Genomic DNA, 27,215 nt, shown 5'->3' on the forward strand with positions numbered 1-27,215 from the left:
CATATATGTATTATATGATATTATGCTCTATTATATAAAAGGAGAAAGTCTAGTTTTTTACATCATTTCATTCCACCCTGCGAGCTAACATATAAATCCACATCGTTAATATATATGGTAAATTACTATTTTGTTCTTACTTGTAGGTTTATATTGCAACGATTCTGCACTGAGAAAACCCTTTTTGAAAAAGGTAACAACAACAAAAAAAAAAAAAAAGAAAAAAAGCAGTAGTTACAGTAATAGCTGAAAGGTGTATTCTAATAAAGCAGTTAAAATAAATGCATGTATTACTAGTATTACTATGTCTTAACCATTTTATACTAAATATAGAAAAATCAAAACGGTATAATTTTTTTTTTTTTTCTTTTTTTTTTCCTCTTCAACATCCTGCTTTGGATTGATGCAGTTCTTCACAGGCATAAAAGGTAAAGGAAGATAAAGAGAAAAGAAATATATACGCATATATACATACGCACATATACTGAGATACTGACATGCTCTACTGGATTTCTTTTATTTATATATATATATATATATTTTTTTTTTTTATTATTATTATCCTCAGCAGAACCGTCAGCGAACATGTTCGTTCAGAAATACTCCTATGGTGGTTTTTTGAATTTACATAAAATGCTGTCAAATTCTAATATAAATATTATACAAGAAATAAAAATAAATAATAATATATCAAACGTAATAAATAAACTGAGAGAATTTCGTAAATATAATGATAACATTTACGAAAAGTTTATAAACTCTTGCTCTTCTTTTGTGAAAAAATTATATATAGAAACATTTTTAGACATTGATAAGTCATTAGCAGAATTAAATGAACTGTTAATAAAAGAAGTAAAATACTTATTACTAACAAATAGTGATGCCATATCAGAAGCAAGTAAATTGAATGAAGAAAATTTTAAAAAGAATTTAGTAGATAAATTATATGAAGAATTTTTACAACAAGAAAAGTCTGAAAAAGATGAGAATAATTTACTATATTTTAATAAAATTAATATGGCACAAAAATTAAGAAAATTTTTAAATTTATATTCTATTGGAGATCCAGAGGCACATGAAATTATATTAAGCTTAATACAAATAGATACATCTAAAATAACTATAGACCATAAATCAATACTAACGAATTTTGATTATATATTAAATTCACCTAATCCTTATATATTATTAAAAAATTTTGTCAAAGGAGATGAAGATATTATCAATGATTCTTTCTTAAAAACATATTGGATATGTGTAAAAAACTTACATTTATTTTTTAAGTCATATAATTCACATGTTCTTACTGTATTAGGGGAAAAGTTCAAAAATGATATCTTTACATATATAGATGACGTTATATGTCATAAAAAGGAAAAAGTTATATATAATGATGAGGCAAGTTATTTTCTTAATATATACAACTTTTTTGATAGTTTTTTAGCACTACTAATTTCAAAAGTTCATAATTCGAAAGTCACCATTTTAAATGAAAATGGTATTCTCATATCTATACGTATAAATACTTTATCTGATAAGCTTATTCAGTTAGTATCTACCAAGTATTACTCAGGCACTTTAATTCCTCATAGATTATTTGACGATCTAACATATCTTTTAGTTCATGAAGAGTTATCCATACTAAAAGCTTTACATAATTTCGAAGTAACTCCGATACATGTCATAAATGATTCTTCAACTTTTTTCCAGTATAAACATTCCCCTGCAACAGAAAGTAATCGAAAAGGACAATTTTCTACACTAAATATATATATATATATATATATATATATATATATATATATACATACATTCGTACTTCCATTTTTGCCTGAACATCTATGTATGAAATTTTTACATGTACGTTCGTTATGCGGAGATTTACACGTATACAAATACACTTCGCTGAGACAGTTTCGCGAGAATGAATAGAAGAGTTACACCTCTAACTGTTCCATTCATTTGTGCAAACGGACTTTCTGCTGCTTCATTGTGTGCATTTTCGGTTTTATTGACAGAAAAAATGTGCTTCCGATGTTTGTATGTATGTGTGTATTTGTATGAGTGTTTATATGTGCGTTTGTATGAATGTTTATATGTGCGTTTGTATGAGTGTTTATATGTGCGTTTGTATGAGTGTTTATATGTGCGTTTGTATGAGCGTGCATGTAGGTATGTATATATGTATTTGTCTGTGTGTGCGCATATATGCTTGCATGAGTGAATCACTGATCGCTCCATTTTAACCTTCCTCTGCAGCCATCAAAATTGCGTCTATCACCTCACAAGAGAATGAGGAAGTTACCAAGTTAATAAAAAACGAATTAGAGCAAAATTCTACTGGGCAAAAAAAGGAGGATGTAAAACACTACAAAACTATAGCCGATATAATTACCAAGTATAATGGGAATAACCCCTTGACACAAAATAATATCTATCTGTTGTTACACGATATTATTACAGGGAATTTAACAAATTTAAGTCTCTTATTTTCATTGGAAATTATTAATTATCTCGATGAACACTGTGAAGACATCGACTTGCGTAAGGAAAATTTAAGAGAAAACATGCAAGAAAAAGAAAAAGGGGATAAAGAAAAAAATAATGAATATTATAATGATCTAGGTTTACACCTTTATTATTCTGATAGACTCGATATACAAAATGATGATGTTAATAACAGTTCAACACAAAATTTATTAACTAATTATATACATGACAACCCGAAATTGAAGAAGTTATATGATTCCATTATGCACAGCACCGAATATTCAGATAGCGATTCAAACAATTCAGAATTAAAAGAATCAAAAACTATTACAGAAAAAATGCACTTAAGTAAGATAAGGAGTGATCACTCATCAGATCATGAATCTATTAATTTACTACAAAATGAAAAAAAAGATATTTCATCCGACGAATCACATGTATCCAAAAATAATGATTTAACTCTAAGTACATATAACAAATCAAATGAAACTTTTTTAGAAAACCTGTCAGGTCCTTCTACCAATATGCCTACTGCAGGATCGAGGATGAGATTGTCTAAATCCATGTCAAATTTGTCAACTATTTTGAAAAAAGAAAAAGGTACATCTGAATGGGAAAATGGTACAAATTCTGAGGGGAAATATAAGAATTTGTCTAAGTCTATGCCTAATTTGTCATACATCCATGACAAGAAACCTTTTTCTGAATGGATTAATAAAAATTTGAAAGAAAATAATGTGGATGAGTCCTCTAATAATAGTAATAGCACGTCCACAGAATTATTAGATTATACGACTGAAGACTCTGCAAGCTCATCATCAACTGAACATTTGTATAAAGGCTCAAAAGAAGAATTCTTAGAAGATAATGATTATTCTACAGCAAGAGATACGTCACTTATGCCGAACAGTACATCTGCCATGGTTGATGATCCTTCTTTTACCGATAACCAAATGTCTGACGAAAAGCACAACAAATATATAAACAATTCAGGTAGTTCCTATAAACAAATGGAAGGAGCAGACAACACGATAGATGACCAAATGAATGAATTTCACATATTTCGTGTTCGTAATATGTCTAATTTAAAAGTGGAAAATAATAATATGCACAAGGAAGAAGAAAAATATGAAAAGAATATGAGGGAAATAATGAATAGTGCATTTTATCTTAGAAATATTTGTAACGAGAAAAAAAAAATTATGGAAATAGAAAAGTTAAAAAGTATTAAAGAATTAAAATTTGACTTACTAGGTACAAAATATAGTATTTTAAATAAAAATTTATTGTTTCTGAATGACTCAAATTTAAAAAATATTTTTGAATCTATTTTTTTTGATTCTAATCAAATGAAAAATTCGATAATTCGGATAATGTCCACCTACGAAATAGGAAATTTAGAAAACATATTAGATGTTAATATCAGTGACTTAAATTCTCATTTTTATAATTTACCAAACGTATTCTATAATAAGAAAAAAATTTTATCCTTATTTAGTTTAAATACTAGTCAAGATGTAATAAACAAAATTGAAACGAAGCTTTATTCTGTATTTACAATTGTTTGGGTACATTATACAAATTATTTGAGAAAGATATTGGATATATTTTCAACAAAGGAATTAAATGTACTCTCAGCTATGTATTATACATTTATTAATACAAATAAAGATGATCATCACCTAAATCTTTTGAACAATTTTGGTTTTACTGATGTTTTTCTTATGTACACATTATTAATTAGCTTAAAGAGAAACATATATTATATAAATCAAAATAAATCTTTTGACATTCAAAATGATTCGCTCTTAAAAATTCAGCCTCTACAAATTGCACATGGGGATAATGGATTCTATTATATATTTGAAAACGATTTTGCAACTAAAATATTAAATAAAAATTTGGATAATAAAAATAAAATAAATGCAGGTTTTGGTCTGAATTTCTACTCTGTTAAGGAAATAGGTAATTAGACTCGTTAATGTATACGAAAAGGGGGAAGAAAAGATGTGCAAAATATATACATACATATGAACATTCAAATGCACATGTTTTCCTAACGGTGCATAGTGATTAACATATATATATACATGTATATACATATATATATAAATATATATATTTGTGTACCTTCATATTTGTTTATATAAGTTTTGCCACGAGAATATGCATCCACCCCATTTCCCATTTCTGCCATTTTCAATCTGATTAGATAAATCTATTTTTAATCATAACGGGGATATGGTATCCGAATTAGAAGAAGCAAAAATGTCTCTTCCAAAGAAGAACTTACTAACCATGATAGGATCAACTGAACATGCAAGCGTTTCGTATAATATAAATAACAAGACAGTAACAGAAAAGTATTCATTTTTACCCATTTATAGAAATGAAAACGGAATTATTATTAATGATGTTCCTGCTTTAATTACAGCTATTATATGTGGTCAATTAAATACGTTAACTAATATAAATGATTGTATAAAAAAAGAGGATGTTTTCTCTCCATTTAGTGAAAAAATTAATTCTATTATATATAACTTTTATAACAATAGCACAAGTTTTAAAAGTATTACATTTATGTCTAACAAGAAAGCTTATCAAAATGTTTTTAGTAATTTTTATGATAATGAAAAAATACGTAAGTAAAAAAAAAATTAATTCAAAAATTTTTTTACACGATATTGAAAATTCATTATAAATGTTACAGTCACGTATCGCTATATTATTGTTCAGTATACATATTATTGTTCCTTCTATAAATATTGGCGCATATATTTCTAATTATTTTCTGTACATTATAATTGCTGCGTGGAAATATGACAGTTTATATGCCTTTTTTTTTCTTTTTTCACTGTTGCGCTTTTTGGTTATGCACTATTATGTAGTACACTATATGTTATACAATATTCTATTTTTTACTTTCGTTCTTGACAGTTCTGAGAGCACTGATACTACACCTCGAAGAGATGAGCCGAAATGCAGAAGCTTTATCTAAGGAGAATGAAATTAGATATCACTTTTCGTTTGTTTATAACTTAATAAAAAGACAAGTACTAAAGAAAGGGGTTCCTAACCACACAATAGCAGTTCATTTATATGCCCTAGAAGAAATAATTTTTAAATACAAACTATATAGCGAAAAAGTAGCTAGTACTCTAATTCTGCTAAGCAACAAATACGCAGGTAAAAATGAGACGAATGCTAATTTAGAACATATGTATATGTAAATAGTCGGAGTGATAGATATTGTTAATAATAGTAATGAGCTTATTTCCGTTCTCATATGTATTTGTACATGTGACTACTTGCCCTTTTTTTTTTTTTTTTTTATTTTCATTTGTCATTTGGTATATTTTATCATATTTGGCCTATTTGCAATATTAGACCACATTGTCATAATATGATTCTATTTTTTTACATTTTCTCCCATTTTTTCATATATAACTCCCCTTCTTTTTTCCCTAACCTTTCACGCGAAAAATGCAGAAAATGAACAATTCATGGAGGTGCTAGACATTATTTCCCTAATCTTTTATCGTATGAAAGTAGAAAAAATGAAGCAGAGTGTTAATCAAGGTACTCCGGAAGTGCACAGCGAAATACTAGTTCTCGATTTAATCGATGTAACAAATATAATGGCATTTTTTAATAAAGTTTTAAATAAGATAATCAAGATAGAGGAATTAGAAGAATTAATTGACAATGAAAATATTATTATAAGTCACATAGATGAAATTATGGTAGTTGTAAGGAAAATATTTGAAAGCTTTGATAATTACTTTTATGATATTATAGAGGATGATATAAGAAATATAATAATAGACACATTATTAAAAAAAATGAAATTATTACTTATTTATTATAAAAATTTTATTGATGACGATAGTAAAAAGTTGTCATCCTTACTTGTTAACAACATAAAAAATAAAAAATCATTTTTAATGTTTGAAGGTCCTATTACATACAATTTTCCTATCGATATATCATACGGAAAAGTTAAAAATTTCGAAAAAATCTTTTTTTTAGATTTAATTCAATATTCATACTCTGATTATACTAGTTCTCATTTGAAATACACACCAGATGATAAGGATGAACAGAGTAGCAACATGTCACAACTAATTGAACGTGTGAAGAAGGTAATTTTATTGTACCATGCATTTGATATACCCCAAGAATATAATGAAAAATTATTTCAACATATTTTCGATTTTGCTCAAGAAGAATCTGTTAATAAATCTTTAGTTCGTAAAAGTGAACTATGGGGACGAAATGGTAATTAAGCGTCTCATGAGGCCACGCGCCTAGTGAGCCATTTATATAAGAAAAACATGTTTGCATGTTTGAATAGGGCCTTTCAGACTCTATTTCATGGATGTATACATAAATATATAGGCACATATATATATATATATATATACATTCACATGCACCTATATACGAATCATTACTTTTTTTATTTTACCTCTTTACCTTTTAAATCTTTCCTTTTTGTTAAAGTGCTTCCCGCTTAATATTTTGTGTGCCGTTGTATGTAGATGCACATGAATTACGCGTATATTACGGGTACTCCAAAATGGGGGTTATTAAATTGTGTATTTAGCTTTTACTCGTTTTTCATGCATTCTACAGCATCGTATTAATTGTACATGTAGATATATACCTATCCTCATGGTACATACTACATACACATACATAAATGCCCAAATAATGCATACACACACATAAATAACTCCTACAATACACATTTACCTGTGTTCATTTTTAATTGTCTACAGTTCCGACAGACACTTACGCCAAGCTTTGTGTTGTTAATTTGCAAAGATTAATCAGGTACTACTTTGAAAGCAGTCGAATAAAGCATCTAGTAGATTTCATGTTGAATTATGATGAAGTTAAAGTAGAAATAAAAAGACCGATAATGGAAGAAAAGAGGACTAGCAGTTTATATTCATGCTTAAAAGAACAATGGTTATACAAAAAAAATTTTCAAAATATGAAATCATATCTGTCAAATGTTAAAATGAGATTTAGCTTGAATGTGCAAGACATTAAGACATGTGTTAGAAAAAACGAAGGGTACCCTCATTTAAACACATTAACAAATGTTATGTTAAATTTATTAGCTTATGAGTTAGATAATATTTTTCAGACAAAAGATAAATTCAATTCCATTTTTTTACTCATGGGAGTAAAGAGAAATGATATGAGTATCAAATTACTTTATAAAATTAATAACGTATTAAATATTAAACAAAAAGTTGCCATTTTTTATTACTCTAAAAACGCACTCCTATATTTAACTGAAATATTGAGTCATCATTTTAAACAAAAAATTATATATTTATCAGAAAATGCAGAAGGTGAATTCAGTGTATATTCCTTTAATCCTGAAAAGAGTGATAATGATAGTAAAATTATCATATTAAAAGATGATCATACGTTGAAAGTGTTCGATCAGAACAACTCTCTGTTCAAATATGAGATGCACCACGTGAAAGACGCCTGTGAGAAGAGAAGAAATAAAAATAAATAAAATGACAAAAAGGGAAAAAAATATATATATATATGCCATTTAAGTAGAAATTTTGTGAGAAATGAACGTGTTTGAAATGTATTTCATGTAGAAACTCGCACCATCGTGTGCATAATGGGGCACGTTCACATGTGTGTATTTTTACATTGTTCATGTGATTGGTTGCTAAATTTACTTTCAATGTTTCCTTCATTTTTGTCCCTAGTTGTACTTTCACTTTTCTGCCATTTTTATTTTCACGTCTTCCTTCTTTCCCATGATTGTCCAGGTTTCCTCCATATGTACTATGATGAAGTAGTGAACATAAAAGAATATCTCGAGTCGCTTGAAGGTAAGTATGCAGAGAATCCAAGGATTTCATTGGAGGAAATTCACGGTATTTTAAGAGCCTATAACTATGAAATGAGTTACACGAACATACAGCAAGCAATATTGGTTTTATTAGAACATAAGGATATCAGTAGTTTAAAAAAGGTAGACCTCTTAAATTTGATAGATTTAGACATTGTGAAGCACAGAAATATGAGAGTTAAAAACAGCTACCTACATTTGCTATACTTAGAAGTAAATTCCCTATTTGCCTTTGGGTATTATAACAATTTAGATAATTTATTAAATGATTTATTCTTGTGTGATAAGGGATTGTTAGAATGGTTTAATGAATCCTTATTTCATAGAAGAAAATCAGATGAGGTCAATAATTACAATAAATTACCTCTATTCGTTACTTCGTTAAGGTATATGATAAAAAAGTTGGAAAACATAACAAGTAATAAATTGTTAGTAAAAGAGGATTATGATAAAGTTATGGAACTATTTAAGACAAAAACACAAGAAATAGTAAAGTTTGACTTTGAGGAAGTTATACCACTTTTTTTAAAAAAAAAAAAAAAAAAAAAATTAAATTATGACAATACTATGCTTAGTAATAAAGTAGAAGAATTCAAAATTGATGAAAAGATAAAAGATAAAATTCTGAAGGAAATAGAAGAATATAAATTTTCTGTATCATCTAAGGATAGGAAACCTTATTACCTTATCTCCTTAATTGGATTAGGTCATTCCTATATTCAAAAATTTAATAAGTTACAGTTAGGTTTTCATTCTTCTATGTCTGCTAGTAGTTTGATTAAGTTACATAAGATGTATAACCTATTCCTTGTAAATGAACTAGCGGATGTGATGGATATACTAATTAGTACCATACTTAAGGTGTACAGAAATTTTTTTTATAAAAATAAAGAGAGTATAAAAAGTCAACAAATTAAGTTGAGTAAGAAAAAGAGAAAAGAATTTTGTGAACTAATATTATCAATGCACAATGTACATAATGATCTTTTAAATTGTAAAAATGCAAAAGAAGAAAAGGATGATACAGATGTAGAGAAAAATAATGTAGAGTCCTTTACACTATATGAGGATTATTTGAATTATTTATATAAAAATGTATATGACTTTTTTTACTCCGTCTTAAATTGTTTAGATGATAAATCTTGCTTTTTAGAAAAAGAGGAACATATTAAAGATGTTATTAGGAGGTTTCTTAAGGATAATCCTTTTAATGAAAAAATGGTATGGCTTATACCATTTATATCAAAACATTTTAGAAGTTCTCTAAGTATATTATATATTAAAGATAATGATATACGTTTGTACAAATATCAGGAAGACAGTAGTATAAAATTTAGTATACAAATATTAGTACAAGATGAGAATATGTTTTTAATTCTACCTACTTATTTCATACATCTGAATATATTAAATATTATTACAAATACGATTATAAAAAGTGAAGGTGATATCAGTTATAATATTAAAACTCTTGCGCCGTTGTATTTTAATATTCCTAACTGTCCATTGGTTATTGATGAGTCTATAAAAAATAGAGCCAAATCAAATGAATACTACAGTACCTATGTTGCAATAATTGAAGAAAAAGTAAGCCTATTTTTATCTAAAAAGATACATATATATAGTTTACTAATATCAATAAGAGAAGATATACTAAATTTTAAATATGTTATATATTACGAAAAATTTGTAAAATTTTTGGATATAATGGATACTTTTATTTCTATACTTAATTCTAAAATACATTTAAATGTTGATATAACATTTGAGGATATTCTAAACTCTCCAAATAGCATAGTTGAAAATAGTATTAACAATATTTTCAGTTTTATAGAAAATGATGACTATAGCATATTTGGTACAGAGATAATAAGGATTTGTTCAAATGCTATGAAAAATCACAGCCATAGAAAACATGAGGCAGGTACTTTTTTGCGACTCCTAGACTTTTTACTCAAAACAATAAAAGTGGAAATAGAAACACAGAATAAATTGTTGGATAATTTAAGTAAAGTAAATGAGATAAATATGGTAAAAAAGAAAACGTACATTCAAAAATTAAAAAGTTTAGAATCCCTTATCATTTGTGAACATGTAAAAATAATATCAAATATAATGAAATATGTAGAAATAAATCTAGACAATATAATCAACCATATTGCATACAAATCGGAGAAGAAACATATTGAACATGAATTTATAAACAAAGTTCAAATAATACATGACTGTTGCTTGAAGTACGATTTCAACGAATTAGGGGCAACCGAGTTAACTAGGAAGTTTTTCAACGAACTAGAAAAAAGAAATATAAAAATTTCAGACTATTCAAAAGTTTTACAGAAGCTGTCAGACGAAGAAATTGACTACGAAGAATGGTATTCCATAGCATGCAAAATTCAAGTGGATTATTTTAAAAAAAATGAATTATTCTATATTCAACATTTGAATGAATCTACGTTTTGGAAAAAAGGGGCAAAATTTTTTACATCCAAATCCATTGTGAGCAAATTAGAAGAGCAAAAATTATACATAGATGAGAAAGATATAAAACGACTAAGTGACAATAAATTAACATATAACGAATACAAGGATTTATTATATAATGTAAAAATTCTGAGCAGGACGGATAACAACTTAGACGCAAAACTGATAAATAGAGAACATTATGCTATTTCGATTGTATGGAAATTTATTAATACAGAAATATGTGTAAATGGACAGGACATAAAATTTGAAGACATATATGAAAAATTAAAAAGTCATAAGAATGATGTACAATATTTATCTTTATTAAAAAAAGAAGATGTACATAATTTATTCAATGCAATAATAATATTCCATAGGTTAGTTGAAGCCATTGATGAAGGTACATTTAATAAATACAAAAGTTATAGGATAACAAATGTACTGTTTGAAGAGTTAATAATTAGAGGAATATACATATCAGGTGATTCCTTACTAACAAAGGAATATATTGAAACTATATGTAACTATGATATGTGGAAAAAAGATATTAAACAAGTAAAAGTTAGTAATATGTTAATAAGATCCTTAGTACCAACAAAATACGTTACATACTATTCTTCTGCTTCAATTTTTAAAATACTTCGTTTTATCCGAAATTCAAGGATTAACACTTATTTAGTAAATGCTTTGTCTTATATCATATATCGTATACTAAAGTTAGGAAAAACAAAAAAGGATATGTTTAATACAATTACGTCTGAAGGAATTTTTCGTGGTAGTTTGGACGCTATTAAACTTTTTTTAATAAAATTTAATATATCATTAGATACATTAATTACTTGGTTCACTACTCTTCTAACAAGCATGCATAATGTTATCGAAAATAGTATCATTGAGGATATATTAGAAAGTATCGATTATAGAAGAATCTTTTCTAATTTATTTTTTTTACTACATAATATTGTAGAAGAATGTTACTTTAAAGCTATACTAGATTTTTTGCTTGGATATCCATTTATTGTTGAATTTGTAAATGATCATGAGGAGAAAGTAACTGAAATTCTTTTAAATTTTAAAAAATTGTTTCTGCTTAATTTTGGTACTTATATTAATTTTTTTCTACATTTATATGATAGCATCGAGAGCAAATTTTTAACCTATATCAAATATTACGTTACGAAAATTTTAAATAATTTATTATCCTATTCATCTGAAATTATTGAAAAGATAATGCAAATCGAAATACAGAGAATAAGTTTACTTGAATTCATCTCATTCAACGATGAAGAAAATATGGCATTAATGTATGAAAATATCATAGCAATTGTACAATATGAAGACTTTATGAATAGACTTAGAGAAACTACTGTTAATAAACATAAGGAATATTTTTCTAATCAGAAAAAAGTACAAGTATCCAATTCAGAATTAATCCACAGCATGTATAATAAAATGAAAGAACATTATCAACTGGAGGAGCCACTTATAAAAAACCAGGATATTCAAGGAGGTGAAAGGGATACACGCAATGCAGCGGTATCATCGTTTTTACAAAAAAAAATGTTATACCAGTTGAAAAATAGACAATTAGAAAATAGGCAATTAAAAAATTTGCAACTGAAAAATTGTAGGGGTAGATACAAATGGCATGACACTAATATTTGTCAAGGTGAAAATTTGGACAAGCGAAAGTATTTTAGTGCATCTAACAAACAGAAGAACATACAACCCATTTTTGATAACATCAGGCATAATAAACAAAAATTGGTTAATATGCAACATAATTGTAACACAAAATTTGGAAACATGGATAGTAACATGGTTAAAAATATGTTCAGCATCCACAGGATTAATTCGATGGGGATGGCATACCAAAAAGTGAACGGGCGCCCAGCTCGGAAGAATCAAAATCATAACTGTAATAATTTGGCTAATAATGTGAGGAATAATTATACAAGTAATGGCAGCGTAAGAAGTGGCAGTATATGCAGTGGTAATGGCTGCAGCGAAAAGGCCGCTAGGTATTGCAACGTTCTAAGTAATCATATTAAGCACATGAACCTTACGAATACGCCCAAGAATATATTTCCCGTTTTAAGGAATAGTTATGATGATGACCATTTGGACTCGTCATTCCTAGAAAATAGAAGTATCAACGAGAATAGTAATTATTATCTTACTGAATCATATAACTATAGAACGTTGAGTTGTTTAGAAAAAATGTTCATACACATTTTTGACGCTAATGTAAATTCTTTGGAAAATAAAACAAAAACATGCAGTTCGTTGTATACTCACAATTGGACAAAGAAAGTATATAAAGTTTCTTTAGAAAAATTAAATGATAAAGAAAGATCTATATATGATTATACGCATGATTTATTTTTATACATAAAAGTTAATGACATAAAATGTGAGTTGCACTTTAAACTTAATGTTCCTGTACAAAAGAAATACATTTTGAGTAGTAAGAAATATAAAAATGCAATATCAGATTTCAATATATTTAGAGAAAATAATCAGTTATGCTTTATAATTATTAATAGCAACAAACGTCTGGATAAAAATATACACGTCTGTTACACTGCTGAGTTAGTCCCATTTTATAGAACTAATGATCTTACCAGTTACTTAAACAAATCCTTCAGAGATGTTGACAATATCAATAATAGAAAAATTCAGAAAGAAAATGAATTGGTTCACGAAAAGAATATGGAAAATATCGATAATATGCGCATATACCCTTTTAACATAATTGATGGTAGTGGTAGTAGCGCTAATAATGATAGTAATGATACCACTGCATACAAAAATAATTCACTCGCCTTAAGGAGCGAAAAAGATTCAGAAATGAAAAATGAAAGCATTTCTACTTTGCAAGAGGAGAATTACAAAAAAAATGGAAAAGAACTCGTCAATAGGAGAAATTACTCCAAGTTAGCCTATGCAAAATCAAATAATCTCAGAAGTGGTACACTCAAAAATGTGAATGATAATAAAAAAAAGAAATTGAAAAACCCATTTAAAAAAATTAAAAAAGGAATAAATAAAATAAAATATAAAATAAAAGAAAGACGAAAAAGTGCAGAAAAAAAAGATAATTTAAATAATAACATAGAAAAAATTCAAGATGCCCTAAAATATATAACAAATAAAAAGGTGATTAATCATTTACTAGAATTTGAATATTTCCATTCCGGCAAATGGTCTACTACTACTTTTAGTCTTACCATTGATACTATGAAAGGGACTAATGAAAATATCAAATTAATATTAGAGCTAGGAGATTATAATATAAAAACATATTACGAAGTAGACTTAAACGGAATCAATAATATTCCATCTTTACAAAAATTAGACGCTTTTATTAAAAAAAGTAATATCAGAAATGGCATATCACAAAGGTTGAAGAAGTACACTAAATTAAACATGATTTTAAAATACCTATTCAAATTTAACCATGAAATTAAACATGTTTCCTATGTAAAATGGGTTAAGCAGGTACCTATGAAGAACGACTATGAACAGATGGGAAAAATGGATAGTATCACAATGCAAAGAGATGATCAAAGGCAAAAAATGACACAGGAGAAAAGTGGTAACTTAGATAGTGGTGCAGAAGAACAAATGATGAATAAAGATAACAAAGACAAAAAGGAGAAGCACACAATCGAGGAGTATTTAAAATTTACTTGGTATAAAGAGCACAATAAAAGACGCGAAGAAGCCATTATATCAGTAAGATCCATCAATCCGTTTAATCTAAAAAATCATAATAGTGAAATTTTGTGTGAAGTGAATGGTGATATTACAGATATTTTTACAATATTTGAAACATACAGTAGTAGGAAAAAGGCTAGCTCTAGGAAAGAAACAGATTTGGCTAATGGTGATAAGGAAGAGAAAGAAGAGGACAAAGGAGATCAGATAAGTGAGAAGAAGGAAGAAGAAAAGATAGAGGTAAAAGGTGTTGATGCTACTAATCCAAGTGCGACTCATGAAATACGTGGAATGCGCATGAAATCGACTAACATAAATGGTAGAAACAGTAAATACTTTTCGGACTATGCAAAATACTTTAGTAAGATTTATTCCCTAACTGAGGAGGAAAATTATTTTATAAAAACTAGAATGGACAAAACTTGCGCGTTACTGAAATATAGACTTATTTTGCTATCTGTTATAATAATTAAAAGCAATAACTTGAGTAACCTAAAAAAGATGAATAGCCTTAGTAATGAATTATTAACGAATAGATACAAATTTTACAAACATATTGAATATCATCAAAATAAATTGTTTAGGAAAAGACATGTATACGTTGAAAACAAACATTATATAATTAAAAAGAAATTAGAGTGTTTGATAGGATTAGAATTCTACAAAAGTTTAAAGAATTCTCTAGAAAGAAAGAAAATTCTAAATAATTTTTTGGAGGATTTAGCTGTAGAAATTTCTAGTATTAACAAACATTTTTACAAATATTATTACACAGATAATACTAACATCCATTCTTCCAACTTTTATTTAGATAATTTAAAAAATATTAAATCCCTATGTCCAATTATTTATGAGTTAAAAAATAAGGAGAAATTTAACTTCTCCAATACGTCCAAAGTAGACAGTTCAGTAAAAATACCAACCACTACTGACGCAGAAAAAAAAATAAAAAAATGTGAAAAAAAGGTAGGATTTTACGGAAGTACTATATCGTTTTTTGGAAAGGTAATAGATGAATCAATAGGGAAAACAAGGATTAAAAATATAGCTATGTTTTCATATCAATGTGAGAAATCTATATTCAATGGAAAGAATTTGAGTGAACTAGATGACTACTATAAAAACTTTTGCATAAATATATTCGATAAAGAAATTGAAGAACTTGATGAACCTTTCAAACCAAACACTGAATGGATTAATATGTTGTATAACACTTTTTCATCAAATAAAAATCATAACAATTATGGGGGAAATAATTATAGTGAAATAAAATGCTTTGGTTTTGCAGATAGAGATGAATTAAAGGCATATGAGAAAAAGAAAGGCGCAAAATGTAAAATTACTATCTTAAATAGAACACTTAATGTGTTACAGCAATTTATAGATAAATATTACAAGTTAAAAGAGGATGGAATAAGTAATGGAAATGCATATAATATCTATGCTCTATTTAAAAATATATATATTGTCATGATATACAAACTAATGTTTGAAACGAGAGCATTCAAACCTTTACGTATTCAACAGAAATTAAATTTGGTAGGAAATAAATATACAAAATTATTATATAAAAAAGAAAATTATTCAAAATATTTAAGTTATATGTTAGATAAAATTAGCACCTTATATTTAGAAATAGAATTTCTCTATAGAGATCATGTATTTTTAAGAAATATTTCTTTCCCTAGTGATGCAGTCGAGATTCTTATGTTTCTTCATAAGCCATTTAGTGATGATGCATATGGGTATAAATTATCTGCTGACCCAAATAAAGCTATTAATGAAGGAGAACAGAACACTAGAGTATATGCCTTCTTTGTTCTAAATTTATTAGGATATTATCCTGAAATACAAAAAGTATTACTAGAAGCTTCACAAAATGTGGAATTTATTTATAAACTATTAGATATAGATGTAATCGAGATGAAAAAAATTTTAGAATCTAAGGAAGAAGCATCATCAGAAAATGGTGGTTCTTCCAATACTCAAAAAAATGAACAAAAACAGAAAGACAGTTCTGAAAAAAATCAAACAGGAATTGCAGATAAAATCACAAAACCATTTGGAACTATTTACAATTATCTATTCTCTAGGGGGGAAGATGAGGGAGATTATAATAGTTCTTCTGTGTATGCCACTGAATCAATGGAAAAAAGCAAAATGAATGATATAAAATACGAAATTAATGATTTCAAATGGATGGAAAAGGAACAAATATATAGCATTAAAAAGTTAATAGTACAACATGAGTTAGTAGATTATTTTGTAAAAGGAATAAAATTAATGAACTTACAAAGTTATCTCAATGATAATAATTATCTAGTGGCATATAAAAAAGCTCTTAATGAAGAATTGAAAAAAAAAGATTTTCATCATCATTTTATTAAGACTACACCTCCTTTTAATTTTGACACATATAAAGTTCATCATTTATTATTATTTGCTTTTTATTATGGTTTCTCTGATATAATAAGAACGAGAAGACAGTATGTAAATTTAGAGACAACCATTAACCGAACTATTGATAACAACAAATCTATTTATGTTTATAGAACCAAGTCATACAACACTTTCAATTTAGATCCTGAGAAAAGAGGAACGTTAAATAAGGAACATGAGGAAATAGCCAAACTTGTGTATAAGTACGCCATACAATACAGATTTTATCATAAGGATGATATCAACAACAATGGTGGTAATAATGATAGTGGTAGTGATGACACTAATGATTCTACTAACAACCGCAGTAACGTCTTTTTCAAATTCAACAAGAAGCAAAAAAATGAACTGATCAGCATGTTAAAGAGCAAAAATAAAAAAGCCTATACACCACGTGACTTAGATGAAATTATTTCATTTATCCAAATTATGGTTGAAAATTATATTTTCATATTAAATAATTACCCTTCGAATTTTAGTCTGAGTAAACGTTCCTCTTTTTACGATAATTTCATCAAAAATGTAAAACAATTTTTTTTCTCATTTAACAAAAAAAATAATTTAATATATATAATAAATCAAAAAGATATCAACTATAATATGCAGGCAATAAAACAAATTAGTGATAAATCAACTGCAATTAATCTTATAAAATCCATTATAGATTTCATATTATTTGCTGCCACGAGGTCTTATAATGTAGACTATGCCATCAAAAATGTAATAAGTATTAACAACAATGATGACATTTCTTTAAAGAATATACCAAAGAAATCCTGTTCTACTTCTAATTGCAGAAATAGGAAATTCAAAGAGGGATATATATTTTTAGAAGGTCCTCTTACCATGTACAACTATAATAAGAAGTCTCGTAAAAGGACTGAGAATTATTCTAAAATGAATCCAAGTATGGAGAAGGTACATTACTACCATTCACTTGGGTATAATCCCTTCGGTGCACATGATTCAGTAAATACCAAAAGAATTGGTACTGTTAGTAGAAGAACGAATAATCACTGCAAATGTTACAATAAATATATCCCCGTTGAACTCTGGGGTTACAAAAATGTAGACACAAGAAGGTGTCGGAAATTTGTGCCATTGTTAAAGGGGGGGAAAATGAGTAGGTATACATACCCATTAGGAATAAACACAGAAAGAAAAAAGAGAAATATGGTAATATGTAAAAATAGGGTAAACACATTCAAGAATATAGATTGGTATAATTCATCGAACACAATTTCGGATAAAAAAAAAGGAGGGACAGTTGAGGTACGAAAAAGTTGTAGCGAAAAATGTAATAAACCGAATTGGAGCAAAAGAGGAAATTATGACAGTCCTGCTTTTTATCAAATAAGAAATGAAAAAGATATGCTTAGCAATCATAGTATAATAAACAAAGGAAACCTTTCCATTAGTTTTATTCCAGAAGATGCAGGAAAGCCTAACTACATAAGAAATGGTACACTAAGGAATAGAGTTAATAATAATAATATTATTAAAGGAGAGGAAGAAGGTGCTCCTATGTCATCAGAGATTACTATCAAAGAAACTACAAATCCCATCGAGATAATAAAAAATGTACCATACAATTTTATTGAAAATGAACATAAAAATAATATACAATCTTCTGATATGCTTAGCAACTTTTTAGGTACTCAGATGAGTAATTTATATTCAAAATTAAAAGGAGGAGTCTTTTCATTTACTTTTGTACATGGGTTTGATTTTTTTTTAAGAAATAGTCTTTTCTTTTATCGTAGACATATGATTTCAAAATATATAACGTATTATACTAAAATGAATGTGATTCAAAGTTTAGATATGTTATTCTTAATTGTACGAAATGTTGAGTTGAACACCTCTTTAACGAATACGGATTCAATGAAGCATAGCTTATTTGATATATGCTTATGTAATATGCAGAATTTATCTGTTTCTTTAAAAAACATATTAAATGTTATTGATGAAGAAAAATTAGAAAAACTTCTGTCTAATATAATTGCTGTAATACATATGAGATATACTGGAAATGCTCGATTTATAGAAGACCTTGTTAATAATATAAATGAAGCATTATCAAAAAATATTACCCTAAAAAAATTATTTGGAAATTTTATATCATATCTTACTATTTCATCTATACAAACAGTTGAACTATATTTTCATTCTAGATACAAAAAAAAGTTACTCTCGATAATTATAACATTCCTCAATAAAATATCAGCAACGGTTTCAAATATTTTTGGAGAACCCTTCTTTCAATCATATGTTTGCACACACTTGATCAAAATTGGGGAATCTTTCATACAAGAATTTAATGCTGAAAATACAGTCTATCGCTTCTTTATGGACATAGGGGAAATAAATTTTATTGATATTATTGTTTCTTATGCTTACAACTACTTACCGAAGGCTGTTCGCGATTTTACAGAGAAGTGAAATGGGTCTTAAACATAGGAAGGTACCTTTTGTTAGGGAGATAGAGCAAAAGATACCAGAGATAGCAGTGACCTCGCGTCAAAGAGAAACAAAATAGGAAAATTAATAAACAAAAACAAGGAAAGAATACATATAAGGGGGGTGGATACATTTAAAATTTTCATAAATGGTGTTTTCATTTCAAGAGTCTTGAATAAAATTTTTTTTTTTTTTTTTTTTTTTCTTTTTTCTTTTTTTCCATTATAAATTAAAATTTATTTTAACATAGCTATAGTAATGGATACAGTTTAATGCACACATTAAATTATAAGTTTATATTTTCACGTAATTACACATTTGCATAAATTCATATTTGTTATAAATATATATATATGTACATGTAAGTACGAATACATACGCATATGTACATAATGCATGAATATGTATATGCAGACATTTGCTCCATCTTAACCCATTTAAAGGTTTACCGTGTAACAAAAAAAAAAAAAAAAAAAAATGTATTCCTTCACATACTATTAATCCATATTTTTTCATTTTAAAATAAATAACAACGATGTCACAATTATGCGCATATATTTGTTTTATTTTAAATTAATTTGTATTTTATACTTTTCTTTTATTTAAAAAAAAAAAAAAAAAAAACTTACATAAAATGACATTTTCTCAGACAATTTTTTTTTTTTTTTTTTTTCTTGTATTCTTTTAAAAACTGTAACTGTCTTTTGTTAATTGCACCTTTTCTTCTATCTCGTATAAAAACAATTGCATCAATAGGATCCATTCCAAATTCAATTAATACAATAGAAGCTAAAACAGGTGCTCTACCTAACCCTGCTACACAATGAACGGCAACTGCGCAATTATTTTTAATTACATTATTTACAATGTTTAACCAATTATTAACAATATCTACATTTGGGGCATCCCCATCTGGGAATATTAATTCATGAACATTTATTCCTGCATTTTTTATTTCACCATCATTATATGTCCTCTCGCATGTACGAACTAAATCAGTCACATTATAATTTTTCATTTCTTTTATATATAATGGTAATAAATCATTTGTTGGTGCATCTAAAATCAAAATTTTTATTTTCCCATGCTCAATTTTTGTTGGATGATTTAAAACTGGGTTTAAGTAATCCATATTATAGTTTGCATTACCTAAATATCTTTCCATTTCGAAATATTTCACATTTATTCTATTAATAACTTTATCAAAAGTACTACTTTTTTTATAAACTCGTTTATTACAATAAAAGAAGGATTTACTTAATAATTCATAATCAACACTACTTTGCATTTTTCACGAATTTCTGAAAAATGAGTCTTTTTCTTTTTTTTCCTTTTGCTGTTTTGCGAGTGTATATATATATACATATACACATACAATTATACAGCTTTATATGCACTAATTTAGCACGGTTTAAAACTCGTTTCAACTGCTACAAGCTACTTCGGGGGATCAATTCGGATGCTTCAACTAAGCACCAATAAGGGTCTTACTAACTGGTTAACACCAAATAGGATAACTCTATAGTGGCAATGTTAAAAATATATATAATAACATCATATGCAAAAAGTATTTTTGCATACAAAAAAATTACATACAAAAAAAAAAAAAAAAATCGTTAATTAAAAATATATTCACTATTTCGTGTAAACTATAAACAAATATGAACACTATTCCTTGAAATAAAATCTTTTTTTTTTCAATATTTCATTGTGTAAATATAAACAAATGTTCGTATATTCGTATATGCGCATAAGCATATATGTGTACATGTATATGTTCGTATATATATATAGGCAGATGGATAAAAATGTCATGCAAAATTATTATTGTTACTTATGCATGTAGCACACATAGACACACACACGTATATGTATGTATATATATATATATATGTACATGCAATAAATTATATATTTATTAATATTACCTTTTTGAGGTAAATATATGCGTATGTAATTTCCAATTTTGAAATATGGGAAAGGGGATTAGCACAATTTGTGGGAACGGTAGAGTCAAGAAGAGTACATCCATCTATACATATATGCAAACAAACATACATACATATATACACAAATAACATGTATATTACTTTATATCAATACTAAATATAATTAATAATAGATGTAATTTTTAAAAATGTGCTATTTGATATTCTTCATATTTGCATAAATAAACAAATTCTTATGACAAAACATAAATACGTATATTAATAAATAAAAAAAAAAATACGTAATCATTAAACAGATGCACCTTTTTTTTTCTTTAAAACACTTGTAAGAAATGATAAAATTTCAAAAATTATTATCACAACTATTTTATAACTTGTACACTAAATATATATAGATATTTTATAAAATTATAAAGGAAGTGATAAATCATTGTAGCATATAACGTGTGACAATGTGTATATGTGAGGTATGTAAATATTTATGTATATATATATATATTTATAAATGTATAAATACATTAGATGCAAAGAAAGAACTTAGAATGGCGGGTGTAATGGGGGAAAAAAAAAAAAAGGTATTTAAATAATAGACCGCATATAGGTAGTAAAATGAAAACTTTGTGTATAAATATGTATTAATTGCATGTAAAATGGGATGAAAGGTAATAAAAAGAAATATATATATATGTAAATGGATATATAAACAGAAATATAGATAATACACAAACAAATACGCATGCACATATATGTATATTTTTAAATGTGTACTTATATCTCTGTCACTCCGAAAAGGCAGTGCGTTTTTACACACGCACCGTAATATAAAATAGTTCACATTTCGACATAAACAAATATTTCATTTTTCTCTTATACTTATCCCATTTATTATAAAAAAAATGAAATTAACTTATTTAATAAAAAAAAAAAAAATTAATCTTAAAATGATGAATGGATATACTTTGTAACAATGTTACATATAATAAATCCGTTCTCATTAAAGTCAATTTATATATAATTCTTATTAATTATATCCGCGGTGGTGGTAAAAGAAAAAAATGTATATATATGTATATTATTATTTAATTTTAATATGTATACAGCAATATTAAATATTCTAATTAATAAGTTGCACATCTTTTGTGTTCTCTAAAAGCTTATTTTTTACAATTTACACAACTGGTATATTTATCCTCCAGTTTTTTTCTAATTTTTTTTTTATATTATAATTCTTTTATATAATTTATTCGTAAATAACACAAGCCAATAATTCATTTAACAATCTCCACTCATACTTATACAATGCAAAGGCTCGCGTAAACACATAATTTATCTTTGTATTTATTCTTACGCTTACCCGTACGCTTTCTCTTATTCTTACTCTATCTTATTTTATTTTTTCATAAACCTTTCTATGTTAACATTTGCAATATTTTCTATTTTTGGACGCTCTCTGAATATGTTACAAACATAATTTAATTCCTACGTTATCTAACTACTTGCATTTGTTTATTATTTTTTCCTTATCCCTTTTTGTCATTTATTCATTATTTATATATTTATGTAGTTCTTCTCAGCTTCTTGATGCACTGATGAGATTAAAATTACATATCAATGTAAATGATATAAATTCAAATAAGTAATTAGCTCATATTATATACATATAAAAATTTATAGTTATTGTGTTCAACCCTTGGGTTGTTTCCTCTGCCGTGTATGGTGGGCTTTAAAAGTTTATCTGCTTTTTATTTTTTTGAATATATGTTTTAATATTATCGTTACTTTTAGTCATAATTTATATTCTCTAACCATGCAAATGGGGGATAAAAAAAAAAAAATCGTCTTTCGTTTTACATATAATTTATTTTTACTTTTTTTATCATCCAAATTGTAAAATTGAAATATACTATTTTTTTTTTTTTCCCCTTTCTTTTCTTATAATATCTGCTTTACCCCAACGTTCGCTTTTTTCCTATGCTCGCAAACACAAATACAATTTTCCTTGTATATAAGATGCTCTTAATATATTTTATTTCCATTTAACTTATTTTGCAAAATATCTAAACAACTGAAATTTAAGTCTTCCGAAAAATTGAATATTGTCTTATGCATATTATATTAATAAATAAACGTGTTTTTTATTGTTATGTACTTTTTTTTTTTATTAAATATAAGCTTATAAATATATATATATATATATATATACACAAAATTGTACACGTATATAAATAAATAAATAAATAAATAAATATATATATATATATATATATATGTGTAAGTATATACGCATACGTAATGCGTAATATATATGGGAATGAATTTTTCCTTTCCTGTTTAAATTCAATGCTTATTTTATGATATCAGCAAATTGTTTCGTGGTCTATTATATAGAGAGTTATAGCATATATACATGTTTCTTATTTTTTTTTGTTTTTTCATAATTATATTTAAATTATATAGTTTACTTTTGTAAGTTATATAAAAATATGACTTTCAATTAAAAACTCTTCAATAAAATTTCTCTGATATTAAATATATATATATTTATTAATCGAATGAAAAATATATAATGTGTTATTTTGTATGAAATTAAAATTTCCCCTAAATATATTGTAAGTATTATATATATATAATATATATACATATACCAAATGGAAACATTACTATTTTTCTATATATATATGAAAAAAAAAAATGTTAATGTAAAATGAAAAGGTTTTTTTTTTTTTTTTTTTTTTTATATTTATACTCAATAAATAACAAACTTCTAAAATACTGTTCCAACTAATATATTTTTGCGATTTATTTATTAAAAAATAATGAAAATTAATGTTATTTTTTTTTTTGATTTAATTTTTTTATAAACGGAAAAATAACGAAAATGACGAATAAAAATTTTAATTTGAAAATAAAAATATGTATTATATATATATTATATATATGTATATATTTTATATATTTTTATGAACACATTCGTAAAAAATGACAAAAAATTTTTAATATGTAATAAACTATTATGAGATGAGATTTTGTAATTTTTAATTTATATTGAATAATCAAATAAAAAGGAATTTTATTTAAATGGTTGGTACATATATATAAATATTTATTTTACGCATATTTTATGTTTCAAAATTAAAATATTTAATTGCGGACAACTTTAATTTACATAATAAAGCAATTAAAATTGTGATATAAATACATATATATATAACAATACATATTTATAACTATAATTGTAAAAATTGTAAAAATATATTATATACATAAATGTGCGTACTGTATAATTTATTTTTATATATATGTCATAGTTCTTTTTTTTTTCCATTTTTATGCATTTGTATTAATTTTATCCTTTTTATTCTGCTTCAAGCAGTGCATCATTTGAATTGGGCCAAATATGGCGAAATTGTGTACTACATTTTTTTATCAATTTTTTTAACATTTCTCTATTACAATATGCTTATTAATGTGTAAAATATTATATACCATGTATATATATATATATGTATGTTTTTATACAAATAATGTTCTTATTTAACTATACTTCAATTTTTTCTCCTGTCCTTTTCTGATAGTTCCACGTCCATTTTTTTGTGCAATTTTGCATTAAAGCATGCCTGCTAAAGAATTTGGTAAAACATAACGGAAACAAAAAAAAAAAACTATAAAAGCATAAAAAAAAAAAATGAACCTTGTTAAATATAGTTTTGAATATAGAAACATATTTTCCCTTTCGAAAAATACTGTATGTTCCTTAAAATGTTTTCCAATTATTGAAAAAAAAAATTCATTGTTCAAGTATGGAATTTCTAAATTTAAATACCTTGATAAGTTAGCTATAATAAGAGAAGATAATATGCTAACAAATTCGTATTTTTTGAATGATTCTTTTTTTTTACACATTTTAAAGGAAAACGAGGAAAATCCTATATTTAAAAAAACTCCCCAGGTTTTAAATCCTTTTTTTTTCTTTTTGTCTATTACAAAATGATATATTTTTATTGCCATATATAATTTCTCTCACTTGCTTCAGCATATGTTTATAATATAAAAATACATACTGAAGGCATATTACATGAAAACCTTTACTACTCAAGATAATGACGCGATATTTACATGCGGTTATTACATCGTATATAATTTGAGATGCTTTAAAAATCTAATCCAACTTCTTTTTTTAATTCTCAGGAATTGTTATATTTTAAAAATAAAAAAACAAAGTTAGCCTTGAGAAGAAAAAGAAAAAGAATGGGTGAACGTATAAGTTTAAGATATAGATGACGTAGTATATCATACGGTGTTGTTATATATATATATATATGTATAACATACAGTTTGTATGCATGTACAGCATACATTATGCCTAATGATATGTTTTTTCGCATGTCATTACAACTTCATTTTTCAGTTACGCTTACGCATTTTTTTAAATGAAAAGTAACAAGTTTTAATTTGCTGTTAAAATGTTTATTTATGTTTGTATACATATAGCCATCATGTATATGCATTATATAATACACTTTGTCAACATAGAGGGCTTTAAATTCGAAAGAATATGTAAATAACAATATTATGTATGCTTGCACATACATTATGGACTTTATACTTTTATTTTATCCCCATTTTAATTTGTTGCTATTTTTTTCAAAAAGTTCATGTGTTATTTAGTGTATATATATTCAACACCATATACGTGCATATGCAAACATATATATAATATTTTCATAAACTTTTAACTTATTTAAAAAAAAATAAAAAAACAGAGTTCGAAAAATAAGTTACACTTTTAAAATAATACCATTATGATCTATTTTGCTCCTGTAGTAAAATTTTTTTTTTTTTTTAAATGATAAACCAAATAGAAGGGAAACTTATATATACAAGCATTTTCTCCATATTAGGCATATACTTCATTGTATGATACATTTTATATATTTTCTACTACGGGAATAGTTGTTGGAATTACGTGACACTCGGTGAACAATTTTTAGCGGCATATTTAGGTTATGTAAAATAAAGAAAAACGAAGAGCGACTGGCGAGATTAAAAAGAAGGAACAAAAATTATTGACATTCTATAAATAAAAAATGAATGTCTTTTTATTCTCCTTTTTTACAAAGAATTTTTTACGTTTATTTTCTTTTTGTTCTTATGATGTTTACAATTGCGTCCTTTGTTTTTTTTTTCAAAGAGATATAGAACAACTTTAATATACGGTATAACGCACAAGGTGCATCTTATCTTACGTTTTGGTGTCGCAATATACGAATGTCAAAAATATAAGAAAAGTAAACGAAAATAATTGCTAAAACGAATACGAAACAGTAAAATATTATGCACAGGCGTATGTAGTAAAACGAAATACGCATTAACTGAAATACATTTATAATACAAATATTACAATAAAAAAACAAAAATAATAAATATAAAAATGTTATTTTATCTTCAATTTATTCCATTTTACTTTACCTTCCACCAACTCCATTCTGTCCGCCCTTTTTGCTTTTTATTTTATTATTTTTTTTTTTAAATCATTATAATATATAAAAAAAAAGTTCAATTGTAGGGAGAAACAAAATTTTTTCTGATTTACGTAATATAAAAGAATATTTAAAAGTTTTCTACGTATCTTTTATTTTTAAATAAAAAGATATGCTTGATACATGTTACGTGCTTACTCGTATAAGGATATATATATATATATATATATATATATATATATATATGCACAAATGTATACACGTGTGTGTACATATATACATTTGTTCATGTAAAAATGTGTATGTACTACAGATTAGTTA

The 27,215-nt window shown here is 26.0% G+C and overlaps 3 protein-coding genes across 3 annotated transcripts; 2 read left to right on the forward strand and 1 right to left on the reverse strand.

Moving 5' to 3' along the window:
• Positions 1-585: 585 nt before the first annotated feature.
• On the forward strand, positions 586-19,447 carry PmUG01_09022400 (conserved Plasmodium protein, unknown function; the record flags this gene model as incomplete). Its single annotated transcript, XM_029004905.1, has 7 exons — positions 586-1,735; positions 2,260-4,455; positions 4,703-5,131; positions 5,428-5,676; positions 5,980-6,768; positions 7,272-8,000; positions 8,298-19,447. 7 exons carry the CDS (start codon positions 586-588, stop codon positions 19,445-19,447), a joined length of 16,692 nt encoding a protein of 5,563 aa, XP_028861548.1.
• A 643-nt stretch (positions 19,448-20,090) lies between these two features.
• Positions 20,091-20,753, reverse strand: PmUG01_09022500 (protein tyrosine phosphatase, putative; the record flags this gene model as incomplete). Its single annotated transcript, XM_029004906.1, has 1 exon — positions 20,091-20,753. The coding sequence occupies one exon, from the start codon at positions 20,751-20,753 to the stop codon at positions 20,091-20,093; it is 663 nt and encodes a 220-aa protein (XP_028861549.1).
• Positions 20,754-25,099: 4,346 nt separating this feature from the next.
• PmUG01_09022600 (conserved Plasmodium protein, unknown function) lies at positions 25,100-25,695 on the forward strand (the record flags this gene model as incomplete). Its single annotated transcript, XM_029004907.1, has 2 exons — positions 25,100-25,363; positions 25,603-25,695. The coding sequence occupies 2 exons, from the start codon at positions 25,100-25,102 to the stop codon at positions 25,693-25,695; spliced, it is 357 nt and encodes a 118-aa protein (XP_028861550.1).
• Between the last annotated feature and the right edge of the window lie 1,520 nt (positions 25,696-27,215).

This window comes from Plasmodium malariae (genome assembly GCF_900090045.1).
Source record: "Plasmodium malariae genome assembly, chromosome: 9".
NCBI classification, from domain to species: domain Eukaryota; phylum Apicomplexa; class Aconoidasida; order Haemosporida; family Plasmodiidae; genus Plasmodium; species Plasmodium malariae.